At 42.4% G+C, this 22,296-nt stretch overlaps 1 protein-coding gene across 2 annotated transcripts in view; it reads left to right on the forward strand.

The window, feature by feature from the left end:
- LOC129706749 (hemoglobin subunit beta-like) overlaps nt 1-15,838 on the forward strand; it is a 129,182-nt gene extending 113,344 nt beyond the window's left edge. Inside the window, exons 2-4 of one of the 2 annotated variants that reach the window (XM_055651200.1) lie at nt 14,417-14,554; nt 14,825-15,032; nt 15,493-15,838. In XM_055651200.1, coding sequence (XP_055507175.1) covers nt 14,463-14,554; nt 14,825-15,032; nt 15,493-15,621 — 429 coding nt within the window. In that variant the 5' untranslated portion in view covers nt 14,417-14,462 and the 3' untranslated portion in view covers nt 15,622-15,838. Of the gene's footprint in view, nt 1-6,974; nt 7,117-7,370; nt 7,579-7,822; nt 8,162-14,416; nt 14,555-14,824; nt 15,033-15,492 lie in introns of those variants that run through there. The other variant, XM_055651201.1, reaches the window with a different exon arrangement.
- The last annotated feature ends 6,458 nt before the right edge of the window (nt 15,839-22,296 follow it).

Below are 22,296 nucleotides of genomic sequence, written 5' to 3' on the forward strand. Positions count from 1 at the left end.
TCTGAGTGAGTGGGAAACTCTGCAGATTATTTCAAGATGTGCTTGTACCGATCACAATGTTGGACTGGGCACCTCCACACGCAATCCTCATTAGGACATCAGTACAGTACAGTACAGTACACGAACAGATCCATTGACCCACAATGTCTATCCCCAACGTAATGCCAAGATCTGAATTAGGGGTATGAGCTCCAGGGAGAGGTTGTATACAACTTGGAATGTTTTCCTTGGAGCACCAGATATTAAGGGGAGTCCTGGTAGAAATGTATAAAATTATGAGAGACACAGATAGAATAGTCGGAACCCTTTTTCACAGTGTGGAAATGTCAAAGGCTGGAAGGCGAGAGGGGAAAGGAGATGTGGGAGGCAAGTATTCTACACAGAGGATGGTGGGTGCCAGCCAAGGGCTTTAGTGGAGGCAAACATGATTATGGTATTTAAAATGTTTTTAGATAGAAAGAATGAATGAATAAGTTTATTGGCCAAGCATGTACACATACAAGGAATTTGCTTTGGTGCTCTGCCCGCAAGTGGGCACATGGATATGTAGGGGATGGATGGATATGGATCATGTGCAGGCAGATGAGGTTAGTTTATCTTGTTAGACACAGACATTGTGGGCCAAAGAGCCTGTTACTGTGTTGTACTGTTCTATGTTCTGTGTTTTCCTTTTTATATTCATCTTCACAAAAATGTCTTGCATTAGTGATCTTTCAAAAAATGTTAAATGTGTTCCACATTTCTTTCTGACATAGAAAAGCAGCATTTGTCCAATAGGGTCCATGCCATTCACCTCAGGACAAATTATCCAATTATCCCTAACCTCCCCACTCTCAACAAATCTACTCCCGTGCAGCAGGGGCAATTTATAACAGCCAGTTTATCCCAAAACCTGCATGTCTTTAAGCCCCTGTCCCACTTAGGAAACCTGAACGGAAACCTCTGGAGAATTTGCGCCCTACCCAGGGTTTCCGTGCGGTTCCCGGAGGTTGCAGGTGGTTGCCGGAGGTTGCAGGTAGGGAGACTGACAAAAACCTCCAGGGACCACACGGAAACCTTGGGTGGGGCGCAAAGTCTCCAGAGGTTTCCGTTTAGGTTTCCTAAGTGGGACAGGGGCATTAAGAAGCAGGAGGAACCAGAAGCATCTGGAGGAAGTCCATACTGTTACAGGGGCAACGTGCAAACTCCACACAGGCAGTACCCGAGACCAGCATTGAATCCGAGCTGCTGGAGCTGTCAAGTAACATCTTTACTACCTGTGCTAAACACAAAGTGCTGGACTAACTCAGTATCTGTGGAGGACGAGGATACAGGGAATTCTATGGGCGGCATGGTGGCGCAGTGGTAGAGTTGCTGCCTTACAGCGCTGGAGACCCGGGTTCGATCCTGATCACAGAGTTTGTACGTTCTCCCCGTGACCTGCGTAGGTTTTCTCTGGAATCGCTAGATTCCTCCCACACCCCAAAGATGTACAGGTTTGTAGGTTGATTCACTTGGTGTAATTGCATATTGCCCCTAGTGTGTGTAGGACTGTGTTAGTGTGTGGGAATCACTGGACAGCATGGACACGGTGGGCCGAAGGGCCTGTTTCCACGCTGTATCTCTAAACTAAACCAAACTAATGCTGAACGGCAGATGCCAATTTACAAAAAAAAAGACACAAAGTGCTGGACTGCCAGCAGGTCAGTGGAGTCAGTGGCACCTGTGGATGGAATGGACAGGTAGCGTTTCAGGTCAGGACCCTTCTACAAACAAACTTGTTCTCATTAAGCTTAAGGTTATTTTCCATTTAGAAACATAGAAAATAGGTGCAGGAGTAGGCCATTCGGCCCTTCGAGTCTGCACCGCCATTCAATATGATCATGGCTGATCATCCAATTTAGTATCCCGTACCTGCCTTCTCTCCATACCCCCTGACCCCTTTAGCCACAAGGGACACATCTAACTCCCTCTTAAATATAGCCAATGAACTGGCCTCAACTACCTTCTGTGGCAGAGAATTCCACAAATTCACCACTCTCTGTGTAAAAAATGATTTTCTCATCTCAGTCCTAAAAGATTTCCCCCTTATCCTTAAACTGTGACCCCTTGTTGTGGACTTCCCCAACATCGGGAATAATCTTCCTGCATCTAGCCTGTCCAACCCCTTAAGAATTTTGTTCGCTTCTATAAGATCCCCCCCTCAATCTTCTAAATTCTAGCGAGTACAAGCCGAGTCTATCCAGTCTTTCTTCATATGAAAGTCCTGCCATCCCAGGAATCAGTCTGGTAAACCTTCACTGTACTCCCTCTATATTTGTGTCATTCCTTGCTGCATGGATACCATTTGTGAGGTTACCTGCATGTGGAATTATATTTTCAAAATATTTTTTAATGTTTCAGCATTAAAAATAAAATGAGGCAAATAAAAGAACGACTGCAACGCCCACTCTATGGACTCAGTGACTCAGCCAGACTTGACTGCTGCATCCACTGGATAAGCAGAGTCCTATCTCATGCTTTTCTCGCATCTTGCCATGCACCCACACCTTAAAATACTTAGAAAACAACGTTAATATTCCGTACAGCTGGAAATACATTTTTGTTCCCAATATAAAGTTTGCTTTTCTAACATGTTTGGGCACTTATAATAGTTTTAGCTTACAATCACTGAATTGGCTTACTGTATGTATAAGCCTTATGGGAACGGGTTGTGCAGAATGTGTTTATATTCTCTGAAGCTGATGGGCAGGAGAGGTAAATGTGGAAATGGTTTAGGGCGTAATACCTCTGCAAGAACTTGCAGAAATAGGGGGGCGCAATAGCGCTAAACAGGGTTAGCGAGTAACATTGAGATGAAATTCAATGTCTCACAAGTTCAAAAGTTATAGGAGCAGAATTAAACCATTCATTGAGTCTACTTCCCAAATTCAGTCATGGCTGATCTCTGCTTCCTAATCCCATTTTCCTGCTTTCTCCACATAACCCTTGACACAGGTTCTAATCAAGAATTTGTCTATCTCTGCCTTAAACATTTCCACTGACTCGGCCTCCAACAGATTAACTACTGAAAATAGTAGTTGGCCATTAGTAGTGACTTTACTGTAAATCTGTAGAATAATCTACCTCAGGGAAGCTTGGATGTTGAATTTGCACCCATTCCTTCTCGCTAGAGATCCTGCCCGACCCGCTGAGTTACTCCAGCATTTTGTGTCTATCTTCAGTGTAAACCAGCAATTGCAGTTCTTTCCTCTGCAGATGTAGAGTATATGTTGACAATACCCAACATAGAACTAGACAGCGCATGAACAGGCCCTTCGGCCCGCGATGACTGTGCTGTCCATTATGATGATCCAAACTAATCCCATCTACCTGCAAATTATCCATATAGAAACATAGAAAATAGGTGCAGGAGGAGGCCATTCGGCCCTTCGAGCCAGCACCGCCATTCATTGCGATCATGGCAGATCACCCCAATCAATAGCCCGTGCCTGCCTTCTCCCCATATCCCTTGATTCCACTAGCCCCTAGAGCTCTTAAATCCATCCAGTGATTTAGCCTCCACTGCCTTCTGTGGCAGGAAATTCCACAAATTCACAACGCTCTGGGTGAAAACGTTTTTTCTCACCTCAGTCTTAAATGGCCTCCCTTTATTCTAAGACTGTGGCCCCTGGTTCTTAACTCGCCCAACATTGGGAACATTTTTCCTGCATCTAGCTTGCCCAGTCCTTTTAAAATTTTATATGTCTCTATAAGATAGCCCCTCATCCTTCTAAACTCCAGTGAATACAAGCATAGTCTTTTCAATCTTTCCTCATATGACAGTCCTGCCATCCCAGGGATCAATCTGGTGAACCTACACTTCACTGCCTCAATCACAAGGATGTCCTTCCTCAAATTAGGAGACCAAAACTGTATGCAATACTCCAGATGTGGTCTTACCAGAGCCCTATACAACTGCAGAAGAACCTCTCTACTCCTATACTGAAATCCTCTTGTTATGAAGGCCAACATTCCATTAGCTTTCTTCACTGCCTGCTGTACCTGCACGCCAACTTTCAGTGGCTGGTGTACAAGGACACCCAGGTCTCGCTGTACCTCCCCCCTTACCTAACCTAACACCATTGAGATAATAATCTTCCCCCTTGTTTTTGGCACCAAAGTGGATAATCCCACATTTATCTATATTATACTGCATCTGCCACGCATCTGCCCACTCACTCAACCTGTCCAGGTCACCCTGCGACCACCTAACATCCTCTTCACAGTTCACACTGCCACCCAGCACTGTGTCATCCGCAAACTTGCTAGTGTTGCTCCTAATTCCCTCTTCAAAATTATTAATATATATGGTAAACAGTTGCGGCCCCAACACTGAGCCTTGCGGCACTCCACTCGCCACTACTTGCCGTGAAAAGGACCCGTTCACTCCTACCCTTTGCTTTGAAACCAAATTTCGTTTGAACCTCTGGGTTCAAATGACAACAAATGTATTGTATTGTATTGTATTGTATTCCTGTCTGCCAACCAATTTTTTATCCATGTCAACACCCTACCCCAAATACCATGTGCTTTAATTTTAGTCACCAGTCTCCCATGCGGGACCTTATCAAATGCTTTCTGAAAGTCTAGATACACTACATCCACAGGCTCCCCTTCATCCATTTTACTTGTCACAACCTAAAAAGATTGTCCAGAAGATTTTCCTTTCATAAATCCATGCTGACTTGGACTAATCCCTTTACTGCTATCCAAATGCCCCATTATTACCTCTTTAATAATTGACTCCAGCAACTTCCCACCACCGAAGTCAGGCTAACTGGTCTGCAATTCCCCATTTTCTCTCTCGCTCCTTTCTTGAAAAGTGGGAAAACATTAGCTATCCTCCAATCCACAGGAACTGATCCTGAATCTATTGAACATTGGAAAATGATCACCAATGCTTCCACTATTTCTAGAGCCACTTCCCTGAGGACCCCGGGATGCAGACCATCAGGCCAAGGGGATTTATCATCCTTCAGTCCCATTAGCCTACCCAATACTATTTCTCGCCTAATGAAGATTTATTTTAGTTCCTCGACCCCTTTAGATCCCTCTGCCCTCCAGTACACCTGGGAGATTGTGTCTTCCTTAGTGAAGACGGATCCGAAGTACCTGTTCACCTCTTCTGCCATTTCCTTGTTCCCCATAATAATTTCACCCGTGTCTGCCTTCAAGGGACCCACATATTCCAAGGCATCACTACTCATTTCCCTAAATTCCTTATCTGCCAACCATTCTCTCTGGTATATAGAGTCGGGAAATATTCATTCACAAACTTGCCCAGAGATGCTGGGCCTGTTTCTGTGCAGTACCTTGAGAGTCCAAAGTAAATTCTAAAAGAACAGTCTTTGTTGACATCTGAAATGTTTCATGTAGGAAGACATCTTTGGTATGTTAGATTTTGAAAATGTTTGCTCAGTCAGTTTTTTAACATGTACAAAATATGTTTGCCTACATTTTGAGGGCTAAACAGTTGAGAAACAGAAAGACCAAAGCTGACAAGGTTGAATTTGAATCGGGTGAATGCAAGGTCATGACTGGCCCAATTTAGCAATAAAATGTGTTAAATAAAATAAGTTACAGAGATAGGTTGAATAAGTTAGGTCTTTATTCTCTGGAGCGCAGAAGGTTAAGGGGGGACCTGATAGAGGTCTTTAAAATGATGAGAGGGATAGACCGAGTTGATGTGGACAAGCTTTTCCCTTTGAAAATAGGGAAGATTCAAACAAGAGGACATGACTTCAGAATTAAGGGACAAAAGTTTAGGGGTAATATGAGGGGGAACTTCTTTACGCAGAGAGTGGTGGCTGTGTGGAATGAGCTCCCAGTGGAAGTGGTGGAGGCAGGTTCATTGGTATCATTTAAAAATAAATTGGATAGGCATATGGATGAGAAGGGAATGGAGGGTTATGGTACGAGTGCAGGCAGGTGGGACTAAGGGGGAAAAAAAAAAATTTGTTCGGCATGGACTTGTAGGGCCGAGATGGCCTGTTTCCGTGCTGTAATTGTTATATGGTTTTATGGTTAAAATGGATTCTATTAGACTAAATATGAAGGAAGGATCTACTGGTTAACTTCAAAGACAGACACAAAATGCTGGAGTAACTCAGCGGGACAGTCACCATCTCTGGAGAAAAGGAATGGGTGACGTTTCGGGATGAGACTGAAGAAGGGTCCTGACCTGAAACGATACCCATTCCTTCTCCCCAAGGAGAAGCTGCTTGTCCTGCTGAGTTACTCTGGCATTTTGTCACCTGAACAGGTGACATTTTGTGTCGAGACCCCCTCTTCAGGCCCTTGACAGATTAGAGTCATTTCAGAACACTTATCGATTAAAGTAGTATAATAATGCATATTTACTAACAATTTATATGACCATAAATTAAACTGTTTTCAGGCAACTAATTGGCCCTCTCTTTAGCGGTGCTGACATCCCATGTACCTCATTGGAGACCTTTGAACTGTCTTTAATCGGAATTTATTGGACTTTATCTTGCACTAAACGTTGTAACCTTTCTCCTTCATCTGTGCATTCTGTACAGCTTAATTGCATTCATGTGTACCCTTTTCTTTGACTGGATATCATGCAAATAAAAGCTTTTCACAGTACCTCTGTACACATGACAATAATAAACGAAACAAAACTAAACTAAATGGCATATTTAGGTACATTTACTGGTGATTTAATTGACGATATTGTAAACCTTGGCCAAAGTGTTTCAAATTGAAATGTGTGGGAGGTGGGGTTGTATCTTCTGCAACAGGATATCTTTGCTAACAGCTGTAGGCGAAACAGATGATTGGCTCTCTGCTCGGTGTTGCCCCTTATCTCTATGTTTGAGTTAATCCAATAGACCATGAGTTCGGCCCCCAGGGCCAATGGGAAGGTGAGGGGAGGGGAGAGGCGGGTCAGTGAGGATGGCAATAAATACCGTGTGCATCGAGCAGGGGTTATCTTGCAAGTACTGAGAGATCTGGAAGAGCGAAAAACTCCGCAACAATGGTCCTCTCAGAAGCCAACAAGCTAGCAATACAAAATGTGGCTGCACATATCAAGTCAGAGACTGCAATTTTGGGTGCAGATGCTTTAGCCAGGTAATGTTCTTAAATGTTCAGGATATTGACTGTTCTTTCATTGATTATTTGTGATTGTGAACATTTTGCTTGCATTTCCCGAGAACAGCGATACAATTAATAAGTGTGCAATAGCATTCTCTGCATGGAGTTGAAGTTTTACCAAACTAATGTAATTGCTGGTCTGAAAGTAATGGGGTTGTAATCTGAGGAGAGATTTATTGGAACCTGCGTCTGCAAATGACTTCTGCCTTTCTTTTCCATGTTCCTTGAAGGCTGTTTGAGCTCCATCCTCAAACCAAGACATACTTCCCGAGTTTCAAGAGCTACCATGCCGCTGATCCAAAGGTCATAGCTCATGGCACCAAGGTATTTGATGCCTTGGTGAAGGCAACTGAACACTTGGACGACCTGCCCCATCACCTGGACAAGCTGGCCAAGAAACATGGTCATGAACTCCTTGTGGATCCTCACAACTTTGTGGTAGGTAACCCTTTCATATCCTTCCTCATCACCATGTCACAGACCCTGACGTTAGGGTCAGATAAACAGCAATGCAGGTTCAAGTTCATTTACGTGAACTCTCCGCAGTCTGAATGTGTAACCGTGTTCGGTTTAGCTGGGAATATTTTCTCCTGTACATCAGCACAAAGTGCAAGCGAGCAAAAAAATGATGCGTTGAGAATATATTAGCATCACCTGACATTGTCCTGTTTTACTCTTACAGCTGTTTTCAGACATCATTGTGGTCACCCTGGCCCTTCATCTGACTTCGTTCACCCCTGCAACTCATACTGCCATCGACAAATTCCTTGAGGAAGTTGGATATCAATTGAGCTCCAAGTACCGCTGAAGATGCAGTCAAACAACTATGGTGGAAAACAGTAAGATCATCATTCGAATCCCCACCTGCCTATTTTCTCAAAATGCCGACTAATAAAATCATTATTCCTTTAAATGCAAATGTTTTCCCACTCTTTAATCTTTTTCACATTGTGTCTTCCATTAATTTTTGACATAATTGGTAAACTGAGTGCTCAATAAACATTCATTTTCATTAATGCTTTATCGTTTGCCGTGGCTGATTTATTAAACATGACACAATTTCAGAATACAAATGACATCAGATATGTCAGACATGTTCATGGCAAGATCACATAGGCCACCACAGGGTCCTCATCTCTATGACAATCTCTACGAGATAAGAAGAGAGACGATGGAGAGCTTGGTACATAGAAATATTCAGCTGTCATAAATCCCTGTTAATATGGTGGTTACTTCTCTCATTGTAAATGAATCAGACTCACTGCAAATCTTCCTAAAAAGCAACAATTCTGCATGAAGGCATCAAAATCTCTTCAGCTGACTTTTACACGTTCAACAAAATGTCAAGACTTATAACTCAAATCAAGCTTTATGCATTAAATATTTGTTTGTTTTCCAAAACTGAGTTACCAATGCAGCTTTAAATACCCAGTCACCTAATTATAAAGAAATGTCTGATGGTAAAAACTGGGCAAACAATCTTTAGACTTCAGACTTGAGAGATACAGTGCGGAAACAGGCCCTATGGCGCACCAAGTCCATGCAAACCAGCAATCACCCCTGTATGCTAACACTTTCCTACACGCTAGGGACGATTTATAATTTTTACCAAAGCTGGTCAACATACAAACTTGTATGTCTTTGGAGTGTGGGAGATGCAGTCAAACAACTGTGGTGGAAGACAGCAAGATCATCATTCGAATCCCCACCTGCCTGTTTTCTCAAAATGCCGGCTAATAAAATCATTATTCCTTTGAATGCATATATTGCGTTTGCTTTTGCTCCCTCGCGTCAATCTTTTAAATGTTGTCAATAATGAACTTTGGCAAAATTGGTAAAACTGAGCGCTATATAAACATTCACTTCCATCCATGTTTTAGAGTTTGTTGTTGCTGATTTATTAAACGTGCACAAATTTTAGAATACGAACCATGAACCATGTCACGCATGTCCGTGGCAAGATGACAGAGAATACCCTTAGGGTCCTCTTAACTATCCTGACTCGGTGGTAGAGTTGCTGCCTTATAGCGCCAGAGACCCGGGTGCGATCCCTACCATGGGCGCAGTCTGTACGCAGTTTGTATGTTCTCCATATCACCTACTGGGGTTTCATCCACGAGCTTCGGTTTCCCCTCACACTCCAAAGACGTACAGATTTGTAGGCTAATGGGCTTGGGAAAGTTGTAAATTATCCCAAGTGTGTGTAGGATGGTGTTAGTGTGCGGGGATCGGCACGGACCTGATGGGCCGAAGAGCCTGCTTGTGTGTTTCCATGTTTCCCTGTATCTTTAAATTAAACTAAATTAAATATCGTGAGAGAAACTACAAACACGAAGGAGAAATTCCTACATGAAAGCATTCTGCCATCATAAATGCCTGTTTACATGGTGGTCACCTTTCCCATTGTAAATGGATCATAGAAATATAGAAACATAGAACATAGGTGCAGGAGTAGAGGCCATTCGGCCCTTCGAGCCTGCACCATCATTCAATATAATCATGGCTGATCATTCAACTCAGTATCCTGTACCTGCCTTCTCTCCATACCCCCTGATCCCTTTCGCCACAAAGGACACATCTAACTCCCTCTTAAATATAGCCAATGAACTGGCCTCAACTACCTTCTGTGCCAGAGAATTCCAGCGATTCACCACTCTCTGTGTGAAAAATGTTTTCCTCATCTCGGTCCTAAAGGAATTCCCCCTTATCCTTAAACTGTGACCCCTTGTTCTGGACCTCCCCAACATCGGGAACAATCTTCCTGCATCTAGCTTGTCCAACCCCTTACGAATTTTGTAAGTTTCTATAAGATCCCCCCTCAGTCTTCTAAATTCTAGTGAGTACAAGCCAAGTCTATCCAGTCTTTCTTCATATGAAAGTCCTGACATCCCAGGAATCAGTCTGGTGAACCTTCTTCTATGGCAAGAATGTCTTTCCTCAGATTTGGAGTAATACCAAAACCCTGTACAACTGCAGTAGAACCTCCCTGCTCCTATACTCAAATCCTTTTGCTATGAATGCTAACTTACCATTCGCTTTCTTCTCTGCCTGCTGCACCTGCATGCCTACTTTCAATGACTGGTGTACCATGACACCAACCATGATCTAACTCACTCAAACAAAAATTGGAGTACTCAACAATGGCACAGATTTGAGAGGTGCAAGAAGGAACTGCATATGCTGGTTTAAACCAAAGAAAGGCTCAAAAAGCTGGGGTAATCACTCAGCGGGACAGGCAGCATCTCAGGAGAAAAGGAATGGGCGAGATTTTGGGTCGAGAGTCTTCTTCATACTGCAGTCTGCAGTCGCCTTGTCCATTTCTCCAGTGATGCTGTCTGACCCGTTGAGTTACTCCAGCTTTTCGTGTCTCTCTACAGATTTGAGAGAGTGAGATTCATTGCCAGACATCGTCAATATATTAAATGTTCAAGAGTCATTTCACATGACCATAGTCAAGGAAACAGCAGCGTACCAATAGTCCAATTATTGTAGCAGTATAGCAAAGACATCTCTGCTGTCCGTTTTGGTGTTTCATATATTACACCTCACTCCCCCCCCCACCTTTCCCTCCCAACTCCAGTCCCTTCCCGACCCCCTGGGAAACTGAAGGGGGCGACAATCAGCTGCCACGGATACAAATAATGTTATACACAAGAAAGGGCAGATGCTGGTTGACAAAAAGTGAACACACAGTGCTGGAGTAACACAAAGACACAGCAGAATTTTGGAAACTTCATCCCATCACCCATACCTTCTCTCCAGAGATACTGCCTGTCCCGTTGAGTTAAAGAGTGCGCACGGTAGAAGCACGAGTCACTACGGTAAACTCACGGGCTACTACGTTCTTACAACAAGTTTAAAAGTTTAAAATCTTTACTTCAAGAGTAAATTTGGCTCGTGGAAATCTTTCATCATGTTGAAAGAGTTTCACGAGTTAACAAGTTTCCCGAGTTCCTGCCGTTAGCGTTACGAGTTCCGACGTTCCCGCTGCGTTAATTCTACGTGATTACCAAGAGTTTGATTTGTTTTAAGCTCGGGATCACTCATGGACTCACACCATGAGACAGGGCCATTAGAATCTGTCAATTTCCACTTTAAAAACACCCAATGATTTGGCCTCCACAGCCGTATGTGGCAACGAATTCCACAGATTCATCAAATTCCGATGAAATAAATTCCTCCTTATCTTCTTTCTAATGGTACATCCTTTTATTCTGAGGCTATGGCCTCTAGTCCTAGACTCTCCCACTAATGGAAACACCCTCTCCATATCCACTCTATCCAAGCCTTTCACTGTTCGGTAAGTTTGAATGAAGAGTCCTCTCGTCCTTCTTAACTCCGGCCAGTACAAGCCCAGAACCATCCAACGCTCATCGCAAATTAACCCGATCATCCCCAGGACCATTCTCATAAAGTACCTCTGGATCCTCTCCATGAGCAGCCCATACTTTGTCAGATATGATGCCCAAAACTGCTCACAATACTCCAAATGCAGTCTGATCAGTGCCTTATAAAGCCTCAACATTACATCCTTGTTTTTTGTATTCTGGCCCTTTCTAAATAAATGCTAACATTTTCCTTTCTTACTGCTGATTAAATTACAAACAACCCTTTTGGATGTTCCACTAGGGGCGCCGGGTTGTTGGCAGCCTCTGCCTACAGTCTCTCCGTTTTTTTCAATCTTTTTTTAATTTTAGTTTGTCTTAACATTTTGTTTTGGAGATTTCCTTAGTTTTTCTATGTGGGGGAGGGTGGTAGGGTAAGGGGGAACCGCTTCCCAGTCAACCAGGTCAGCTCCCGATGTTACCGTCCACAGGGCCCACGGCCGAAGCCTCGCGTGTGTGCGCATGCACGAGCACGGCCGCCAAGAAATTGTGTCCCCCACATGTTTTGATAGCGATTTCCGAGCCTGGCCATGATCATGTTGAACGGCGGTGCTGGTTCGAAGGGCCGAGTGGCCTAAGCCTGCATCCAATTTCTGTGTCTATGTTTCTTTGTTAACACTCAGTTTAAACAAGCATATTGTCCCTAATTCCATTTGCTCCAATTTTGAGTGAAGAAGGATCTAGACCCGAAACGTCACCTGTCCATGTTCTCCAGAGATGCTGCCTGCCATGTGGCGTTTCTCCAGCACTTTGTGTCCTTTTGTTCACCTCCTCCTGCATGTAACCTTATCAAAAGCCTATTGATAAACCAACACACCACAAAACCTAGATAGTCGCAAAATGCTGGAGTAACTCGGCAGGACAGGCAACACCTCTGGAGAGAAGGAGTGGTCTGGTCAAGACCCTTCTTCAGAATTCTGAAGAGATGCTGCCTGTCCCACTGAGTTACTCCAGCATTTTGTGTCCATTTTCAGTATAAACTAGCAACACTAGAAGCCCTGAACCCTGTTCAATATTAACCATAACATCCTCTATCTCCTTAGATCTCCCTTTGAAACCTCACAAAGGTTAATCATCTGGAATGTGTCCGATTTTAGGGTCTAACCTTTCCAGTACTATCGTGTTACTACTTTTTTTGCAATCTATTTACTCACGTGGTTTCTTGGTTCTCTCATTTTTTTTTTCTGGTGGAACATGAACATAAAGTAGTTACTTTATTCTTCTTCCATTCAATTATTAATTACGTTATAATGTAATTATTTAAATATTCCCCATTTTTAAATCCCTTCACTCTGTTTGTAATAAAACATGCATTTGGCCGAATAGGCCTTTTCCTTTTTACAGATGGTGACCGACAGATGTGTTTAGAATCCATTTTTGCAAGTTGCACCTCAAATTCCATTTTCCCATTAAGTATCAATTCCCTGAATTTGAGATACGCCTAGTCATAGGGATTTACTGCTTGTCAAGGTTTCTTTTGATGCCTTTGCCTTAAATTTAATACTGTCTTTAATTTCTCTGGTAATACAGAGTTTACAATTCTGTGCCTCTGAAGCAAAACATGCACTTTTTTTTCTAGAATCCAGTGAATGTCACCCCACTGCTATGTCCTTTGCTCCAGTTTCTCAAACTACCATTGCCGAACAGCTCAAATCTTCTTTTTTCTTTCTTGGATTAAAGATACTGGTTCTACTTTGAGTATCACTTTTCAACACGTGGACCTGAGGTCATAGTCACTCTTTGCTGGGAGATTTTTCTCCGCGGTTTATTAATTAACACTCTCTTAGAGCGCAGAACTTGATCTAAAACCATCTGTGAACACAAAATGCTGGAGTAACTCAGCGGGTCAGGCAGCTTCTCTGGAGAGAAGGAGTGGGTGGCATTTCGGGTCGAGACCCTTAGTCAGACCTCCTTCTAAAACCGCCTGCTAGTAAAAGGTCCCATCAGCAAAATCCTATATCTTTAATCAGACTCAATGTTATATCTAACACTAAATGTGGTACCCTTTATCCTTCATCAGTACACTGCGAACACCTTGAGTGTATTCATGTGTAGTCATTTTGTTCACTGGGTAGCATGCAAACAAGAACTTTTCACTGTACCTCGGCACATGTGGCAATAATAAATAAACTAAACTAAAATAAACTAGACATATAGGTGCATATTGCTCATAAGATATTACACAATGTGAGGGTTTGCTTTCAACATCAGAATGCATATATTTCTGCCTATTGAAAGTTTTTAAAAAATTTTTTATTTTATTTATTTATTAGAAGTAAGTACAGTACATTGGTACAAAAATGTTGTTAACATATTACATTCTCTGTACAACTTCCTTTTTTTTTTAAAGAGAGAAGTGAGAAGAGAGAGGAAAAATAGGTTGTGAAAAGTGAAGGATAGACTAGTGAACGCGAGTGAAAAACAGATAAAGAAAAAGTGAAAAAAAGGAATAAGTGAAGAAGGGAAGCAGGAGGGAGATTATTCAGATGCCACAAGGAGATTGATTATTTATATTCTGAATCATCTTTCACCCATACCTGAAACTTGTAGTTTTCATTATACTATGTCACCTATTGAAAGTTATTCTGTTTAAAGGGGAAATGTAGGTGCTAAATGGAAATGTAATGTTGAACTTCAGGAGAGGATAGTACAGTTTAAAAGTGAATGCCTTGAGATATTATTCAGCAGAATTGGGTTGTGCTTTGTGTTGGAGGGGAGGGGGGGAGGGGGGGAGTGAAGCACAAACAGCAGGTGTTTATCTTGACGCTCGGTGTAGCCTATTGATGGAAAGTGGGTTCAGCCCACAAGCCGTCAGCCTATTACAGTCGGGTCTTGGTCAAAGATGAGCTCCGCTGCAGCCTATAAAAGTGAAGGCAGAACTCCAGACCGACACAGCTATCCTGTGCAAGAAGTGGCAGTGAAATCTTAACCTCCAAAATGGTGAACATAACACAGAAAGAAGCCCTGATCATTAAGGACATCTGGAAGCGTTTAAGCAAGGAAGCGATAACTGCCCAAGCCCTAGAAAGGTATGATGAAAATGTCTATTTGATATAAGTTTAATTTGTGCATTATATTTTCAAGTCTGGTTGCAGTGAAGGTTCTTTCATTCTTAATGCATTCATAAACCTTGTTACAGGTTGAGGGAGCTGGTATTCAACAGGACACGGAGGTTCCAGTCAGCTCAATGGATGCTCAGTTGTTAGCATGATACAAATTGACCCAATGATGAGCCGGGAGGGTTAAATGGATTCCAATCTTTTACAAACCCCTCGATGACTTTTGCTTTTCCCCTCCAGGGTGTTCACAGTCTATCCCTGGACGACCAGGCTGTTTGGCAGCTTCAATCATCATTTCAAAGCCACCGACGCTGGCGTTCAAGGTCATGCACGCAAAGTTGCAGGGGCTCTGGAAACGGCAGTCGCTCACCTCGATGGACTGGATAAAGCCTTCCATGATCTCAGCAAGAAACATCAAACCATCGGAGTAGACACTCAAAACTTCAAGGTAGGAACTTGAGTGGAATGTTGAATCACTAATCCTTATTCACCATTCATCAGCTGCAGCAACGTGTCCTGTGTCAATTGTGCGGCTCAGTGTGGCAGTGGTTGGTGTGGCTGCTGCACAGCTCCAGAGACGACGGTTCAATCCTGGCCTTGGCTGCTATCTTTCAAGAGTTTCCTTCAGGTTTCTGTAGCTACAAGTTAATCAGCTACTGTACATTACCCAATGGGTTGGCAAAAAGAATCTAAGGGGCTTTGCTGGACATATGGGAGCAGAATAAGTTATAGGATTGCAGGGAAAAAGGAGAGGGCTAATTCGCTTGCACCACTGGGAGGTGGCATCTACTCAATGGCCCGAATGACCTCATTCCATGCCATTACCTGTGAGATCACTGGAGGGTTTGGGGTTTCGATTTCTAGTTTTGTTTCATATTTGCTATAATAATTGTTCTTTTCTTTTCCAGCTTCTGGGCCAGACCTTCCTCGTTGAGCTCGCCATTCTCTTCAAAGACGGCTTCACTCCCGAGGTTCATGAAGCTGCATATAAGTTTTTCTTGGCAGTCGCAGGAGCTCTTTCCTCCCAATACCATTAGATCTGCATCCGTCTGCATCCTCCACCATCTTCACGAAGTGCAATGAGAACATGCATCCTTGCCTCAATACCCTCTGTGTGCTTAATGAACTTGTGTAACACCCGGTTCAAATCATGCTAAAATAAAGGTGGTGCAATAATTCACTTTGTATGGTAATTTCGCCTGAAATTTCAATAAAATTTTCTTCTGCTTCAATAAAGAAACAATCTTTCCCTCACAGTTGCCTCATGTACATTCTTCATTCGGGATAAATAAAACGCTAAGATCCATGGCTCAGTGTTGATTCACTGGAATTTAGAGGGATGAGAGGGTTTCTTATAGAAACATATACAATTCTAAAAGGATTGGACAAGCTAGATGCAGGAAAAATGTCCCCGATGTTGGGGGAGTCCAGAACCAGCGGTCACAGTTTAAAAATAATGGGTAGACCATTCAGGACTCAGATAAGGAAAAACATTTTTACCCAGAGAGTTGTGAATCTGTGGAATTCTCTGCCAAAGAAGGCAATGGAGGCCAATTCACTGGATGTTTTCAAGAGAGAGTTAGATTTAGCTCTCAGGGCTAAAGGAATCAAGGGATATGGGGAAAAATGCAGGAACGGGATACTGGTTTTAGATGATCAGCCATGATCATATTGAATGGAGGTGCTGGTTGGACGGGCGAATGGCCTACTGCACCTATTTTTCTCTTTCTATGTTTCGTTGAGCTTGACGTCGGTCCTATCTTAAAAAAAGAGACATATTTTACGCAGGGTTTTCACTGCTCTAGGCCTGTGTAAAGCACTATTCATCTGGCAACCTAGTTTTAATATAAATTCACTGCTGTACTTTGGGGAACGAATGGTAGACAATTTTTCATTTGTTTCACAACTCATGGGAACTTAATAGGGAAGTTTAAAAATATATATTTTTTATTAGAAGTACAATAATGTTGTACATAAGTACCTAATACATACTGAGATATTACAGTTCATGTACAACTTCTTGTTTCAAATTTAACAGAATAGAACAGAAAATGAGACAAGCCAAGATAGAGAAGAGAAGAGTGTCATAAGCACTGATGATAGTGTTAGTTCTTGAGATAGTTTAAAAAAAAGCCCAAAGAAAAGGTAGAAGGGGATGGAGAGGAAAAAAGAAAAGAGAAAAAAAAAAGAGATAGAGAAAAGGAAAGGAAATAAAAAGAAAGAGATTGAAAGAGATATACCTATTTAATATCTTTATCCACCCTTCACCCGGTTCTGAAACGTTTAATTTCTAATGTTATGTTGCACTGTATGCTTGTAAAACGTCAACAAAAGAAGATCAAAATTCTTCAGTCCGAAGAAGGGTTTCGGCCCGAAATGTTGCCTATTTCCTTCGCTCCATAGATGCTGCTGCACCCGCTGAGTTTCTCCAGCATTTTTGTGTACCTTCGATTTTCCAGCATCTGCAGTTCCTTCGTGAACATTAAGAATTGTTCTGCTTTGCCTGATAGGATGAGTCTCATTTCTTCAAGATGTCAATAGGGAAGTTAATAGTGATGTATTGAAGAAAAGGCCACATTACACAAGAGTCTCGAGGTCTTTAAATGCATTAAGGTAGACAACCCTTCAGGACCTGATCAAACATATGCAGGGACATTGTGGGAAACTATGATCAAACTGTGAACTATGGGTATCAGGGGTTATGAAGAGAAAGCAGAAGAATGGGGTTAGGAGGGGAAGCTAGATCAGCCATGATTGAATGGCGGAGTAGACCTGGTGGGCCGAATGGCCTATTTCTACTCCTATCACTTATGAACTTATGAAATTGTCCATTTTGCTTCCATAGCCACGGGTGACGTAACAGAAGGCTTTCTTACAGCTGTCAGGTACTTGAAACAACATCAGGTAGAAGGTACAGGAGCCTGAAGACTGCAACAACCAGGTTCAGGAATAGCTACTTCCCCACAGCCATCAGGCTATTAAACCTGGCTCGGACAAAACTGATTATTAATAACCACTTTCTGCTATTTGCACTTTATCAGTTTATTTATTCATGTGTGTATATATTTATATCATGGTATGTGGACACATTTATCTGTTTTGTAGTAAATGCCTACTATTTTCTGTGTGCTTAAGCAAAGCAAGAATTCCATTGTCCTATACAGGGACACATGACAATAAACTCACTTGAACTTGAACTTTAACCTATACAATCCACATAACCTTTTGCTATGTCTTGCGGGGCTGAGCTATAGGGGGAGGTTGAACAGGCCAGGACTTTATTCCTTGGAGTGCAGGAGGTTGAGGAGTGATCTTATAGAGGTGCACAAATCTCATGAGGGACGGATAAGGTGAAGCATAGACTTTTACCCAGAGCAGGGAAATCAAGGACATGGGTTTAAGTTGAGAAGAGAAAGATTTGATAGGAACCTGAGGAGCAACCTTTTCACATAAAGGGTGGTGGGTAAATGGAACAAATTGCTATTGGTCATAATTGGGGCAGGTACTATAATAACATTTAAAAGATGTAGAAACAAGGAACTGCAGATGCTGGCTCACAAAAAAAATCAGCCATAAAGTGCTGCAGTAACTCAGTGGGTCATGCAGCATCTTTGGAGGAAATGGATAGGTGACGTTTCAGGTCCCGCTTCGAAATGTCACCTATCCATGTTCCCCAGAGATGCTGCCTGTCCTGTTGAGTTACTCACGCATATTTGGGAACATTTAAATGACATTTGTGCAGGTACATGGAAAGGAGAGATTTAGAGGGATGTAGACCAAGTGTGGGCAAATGGGGCTAGTGTGGATGGGGTTTGGTCGGCATGGAGAAGTTGGGCTGAAGGGCCTGTTCCGCCGTTGTATGGCTCTTTGACTCCATGATTCTATAACCCTAACACCACCTTGAGAACAACAATACTCTTGTACTAAGATGGACGTGCTTTTTTTCTTTTTTTTAATTAAGTTTCTGCGCTAATGACTAGTTTGATTCCATGCAGTCTTCTTTCTTTTAGAATTGTAAGTGGAGTTTATGTGTATTTAATTTTTCTCTGTGCTTATCGAATCCCGTGTGTGTCTGGGATGTAGCTGTAAAGAAGGATATTCATTGTACCTGTACTTCACCACACTCCTGTATTTGACAATAAGCTTGAACACGAACTTGGAGAATTTGTAACGTTAAATTTCCTCAGGCATTTATTTAAAGTTGTCAGTTAATCTAGCTTCTAAGTATTGAAACATGTTGCTCAAACAACAGCCACTTGATACAGGGTGGACATCACCGATAAACAAATTCTCTCTGATCATGTGCACACAGGCACACAGAAAAGGGGATATGGTTTAATTGATGAAATGCATGTTAATCGCCTTAAACACGAGAAGAAGCAGATCTTGCTCAGAAGATGCACATTATCTCCTGTGGCCTGGTGACTCAGCAAAGAAAATTGTTGTATCACATCTTTGGCCATGTATGATTGGCCAAGATTATGAGCTGTTTTGCTCTTGGGGCAAAGTAAAATTTGATATATACTGTACCACACCTCTTCAAAGTAGCACTACACGGCAACACCAAAAACCTGACAAACTCAGATTAAAATTAACTCTTCTGTGAACCAAATGTTCAGAATCAATTTTTAAATGTCTTTACTGTAGAGATACAGCGTGGAAACAGGCCCTTCGGCCCACCGAGTCCGTGCCGACCAGTGATCACCCCGTACCATCCTACACACTAGGGACACTTCAAGGTCAATTAACCTACAGATCCACACATCTTTGGAGTGTGGGAGTAAACAGGAGTACCCAGGGAAAACCCATGCAGGCCACGGGGAGAACGTACAAATTCCCTACAGATAGCGGCCTGTAGTCAGGATCAAACCCGGCTCTGTAAGGCAGCAATTTTTACCGCTGCGCCACTGTGTTTCTTTCAAGAATCATAGTTTAGGATTATTTTAATATTATTTTGGTACACAATATATATTTTTTGAACTTAACATTTATTGACATAACAAAATACACAAACAGACAAAACAAAGAAACAGACAAAAGACAGTCGCAGAATGACAAAATACAAATCACCTTATAACCATATAACAATTACAGCACGGAAACAGGCCATCTCGGCCTTACAAGTCCGTGCCGAACAAATTTTTTTCCCCTTAGTCCCACCTGCATGCACTCATACCATAACCCTCCATTCCCTTCTCATCCATATGCCTATCCAATTTATTTTTAAATGATACCAATGAACCTGCCTCCACCACTTCCACTGGGAGCTCATTCCACACCGCTACCACTCTCTGCGTAAAGAAGTTCCCCCTCATATTACCCCTAAACTTCTGTCCCTTAATTCTGAAGTCATGTCCTCTTGTTTGAATCTTCCCTATTCTCAAAGGGAAAAGCTTGTCCACATCAACTCTGTCTATCCCTCTCATCATTTTAAAGACCTCTATCAGGTCCCCCCTTAACCTTCTGCGCTCCAGAGAATAAAGACCTAACTTATTCAACCTATCTCTGTAACTAACTCTGTAACCTAACCGCTATTAGCACAGCATCAAATCCTCTTAACATTCTATCATAAAAGCATCTTATTCACAGGCACCAGAGCAAGCTCATCCATTCACATCCATATAATATTAAAGGCATCAGTCCTCAACTGGAGTTTAGCAGTCATACTTTCCATCAAGTATACATTTTTCAATCTTTCCCTCTACTGTTGAACATTTGGTGGCATTTCCTTTCTCCATAGCACTGTTATCATCTTTTTAGCAATCAACAGCATCACCCCAAACAGATATTTCTGATTTTGAATATCTGTCTCTGCTGGAGTATCTCTTAATATGAAACAAGCCGGTTCCAAAGGTAGATCCACTCCCAGAATTAATTTAATCTCTACCTGGATGTCTCTCCAGTATTGGTACAATTTGAGCCAATCCCCAAAAATATGTGTGTGATCACCGATCTTCCCCCATTGTCTCCAGCATAAATTTGAGGTGTTACTGTATCTTGCCAGCACTAGAGGGGTCCTAAATACTCTCATTTTAATTTTCCAATCGAACTCCCTTCAAGAGGGGCTGCTTGTCAACTTATGGCCCAATAATATTTTAAAGTGAACTGGTAAAATTAATAAGCTGTGGAACATGTTACATGGTTATTTGCCATGTATAATTGACACAACATTGATGAAATAGTTTAGTTTAGTTCAGAGATAAAGTATGGAAACAGTAAGTTCGCCCCCACCCCCTGCCCGAGGCCAGCTGTTAACACTTTTTCACTATCCCACTTTCTCATCCACTCCCTACGCATAAGGGGCAATTTTACAGAGGCCATTTAACCTGGTAACATCTCTCCAGTGCTTCAGAGGTGTCTGCTCATTATAAGTCTCTGAAGAGCACAGATTAGGAATGACTGGTCCCCAATTGACAATGAGGATTATTAAACAAGATTTTACTAATCCATGTTAGCTTTCCTTAACTAGTCAATATTTCAACATAGTGGCGCAGCAGTGGAGTTACTGCCTTCTGGTGCCTGAGACCCGGGTTCGTTCCCGACCTCAGTTGCTGTCTGTGCGGAGTTTGTACCATCTTTCCATGACCAGGTGGGTTTTCTCAGGGTGGTATGGTTTCTTCCCACATTCAAAAGACGTGTAGGTTTGTAGGTTAATTAGCATCTGTAAATTGTTCCTAGTGTGCAGGATAGAAGTAGTGTACGGGTGATCGCTGATCGGCACAGAATCGTAATGCCCTTGTCCCACTTAGGAAACCTGAACGGAAACCTCTGGAGACTTTGCGCCCCACCCAAGGTTTCCGCGAGGTTCCCGGAGGTTGCAGGTGGTTGCAGATGGTGGAAGCAGGTAGGGAGACTGACGAACACCTCCGGGAACCTCTGGAAACCGCACGGAAACCTTGAGTGGGGCGCAAAGTCTCCAGAGGTTTCCGTTCAGGTTTCCTAAGTGGGACAGGGGCATTAGGCTGAAGAACCTATTTCCACACTGTATCTCTAAACTAAATTTCCCTGTGTTTGGTCACACGTATATATTCTAAGTTTAGTAGTAAGTATGCACTTATATATCATAGTAAGTATAGTATTTACTGTATATATTCTAAAAAAAAACTAAACCAAAACCACTTTAATGTCTTGCTTTCTCTCTCATTTTCCTAAACTGAAGGAGTTACATTTGCACTTTTACAATTCAAAGGACATTGTTAAAACAGTCAGGTAAATTGTCAGAATACTTATTAATTTAATTCAAAATCTTCTGCCATGACAGAAATCGGAACAGTGGCTCAGCGGTAGAGTTGCTGCCTTGTAGCGCCAGAGATCCGAGTTTGATCCTGTCTTCGGTTGCTGTCTGTATGGAGTTTGTACGTTCTCCCCTCGACCTGCGTGGATTTTCCCTAGTATTGTAAATTATCCCTAGTGTGTAGAATAGTGTTAGTTTGCGGGGATCGCTGAAGAAGTGTCTCGACCCGAAACGTCACCTATTCCATCGCTCCATAGATGCTGCCTCACCCACTGAGTTTCTCCAGCATTTTTGTCTACCTGCGGGGATCGTCGGTCGGTGTGGACTCGATGGGCCGAAGGGCCTGTTTCCACGGTGTATCTCTAAACTAAACTAAACTAAACTAAACCAAATCCTTGTCTATATATCCTCTCATTGAAGAGGTTAATATAGCATCATCAAAGACAATGGATTCAATGGTGGCACAGTTGCTCCCAGC

Source organism: Leucoraja erinacea, chromosome 20, assembly GCF_028641065.1.
Source record: "Leucoraja erinacea ecotype New England chromosome 20, Leri_hhj_1, whole genome shotgun sequence".
Classification (NCBI taxonomy): domain Eukaryota; kingdom Metazoa; phylum Chordata; class Chondrichthyes; order Rajiformes; family Rajidae; genus Leucoraja; species Leucoraja erinaceus.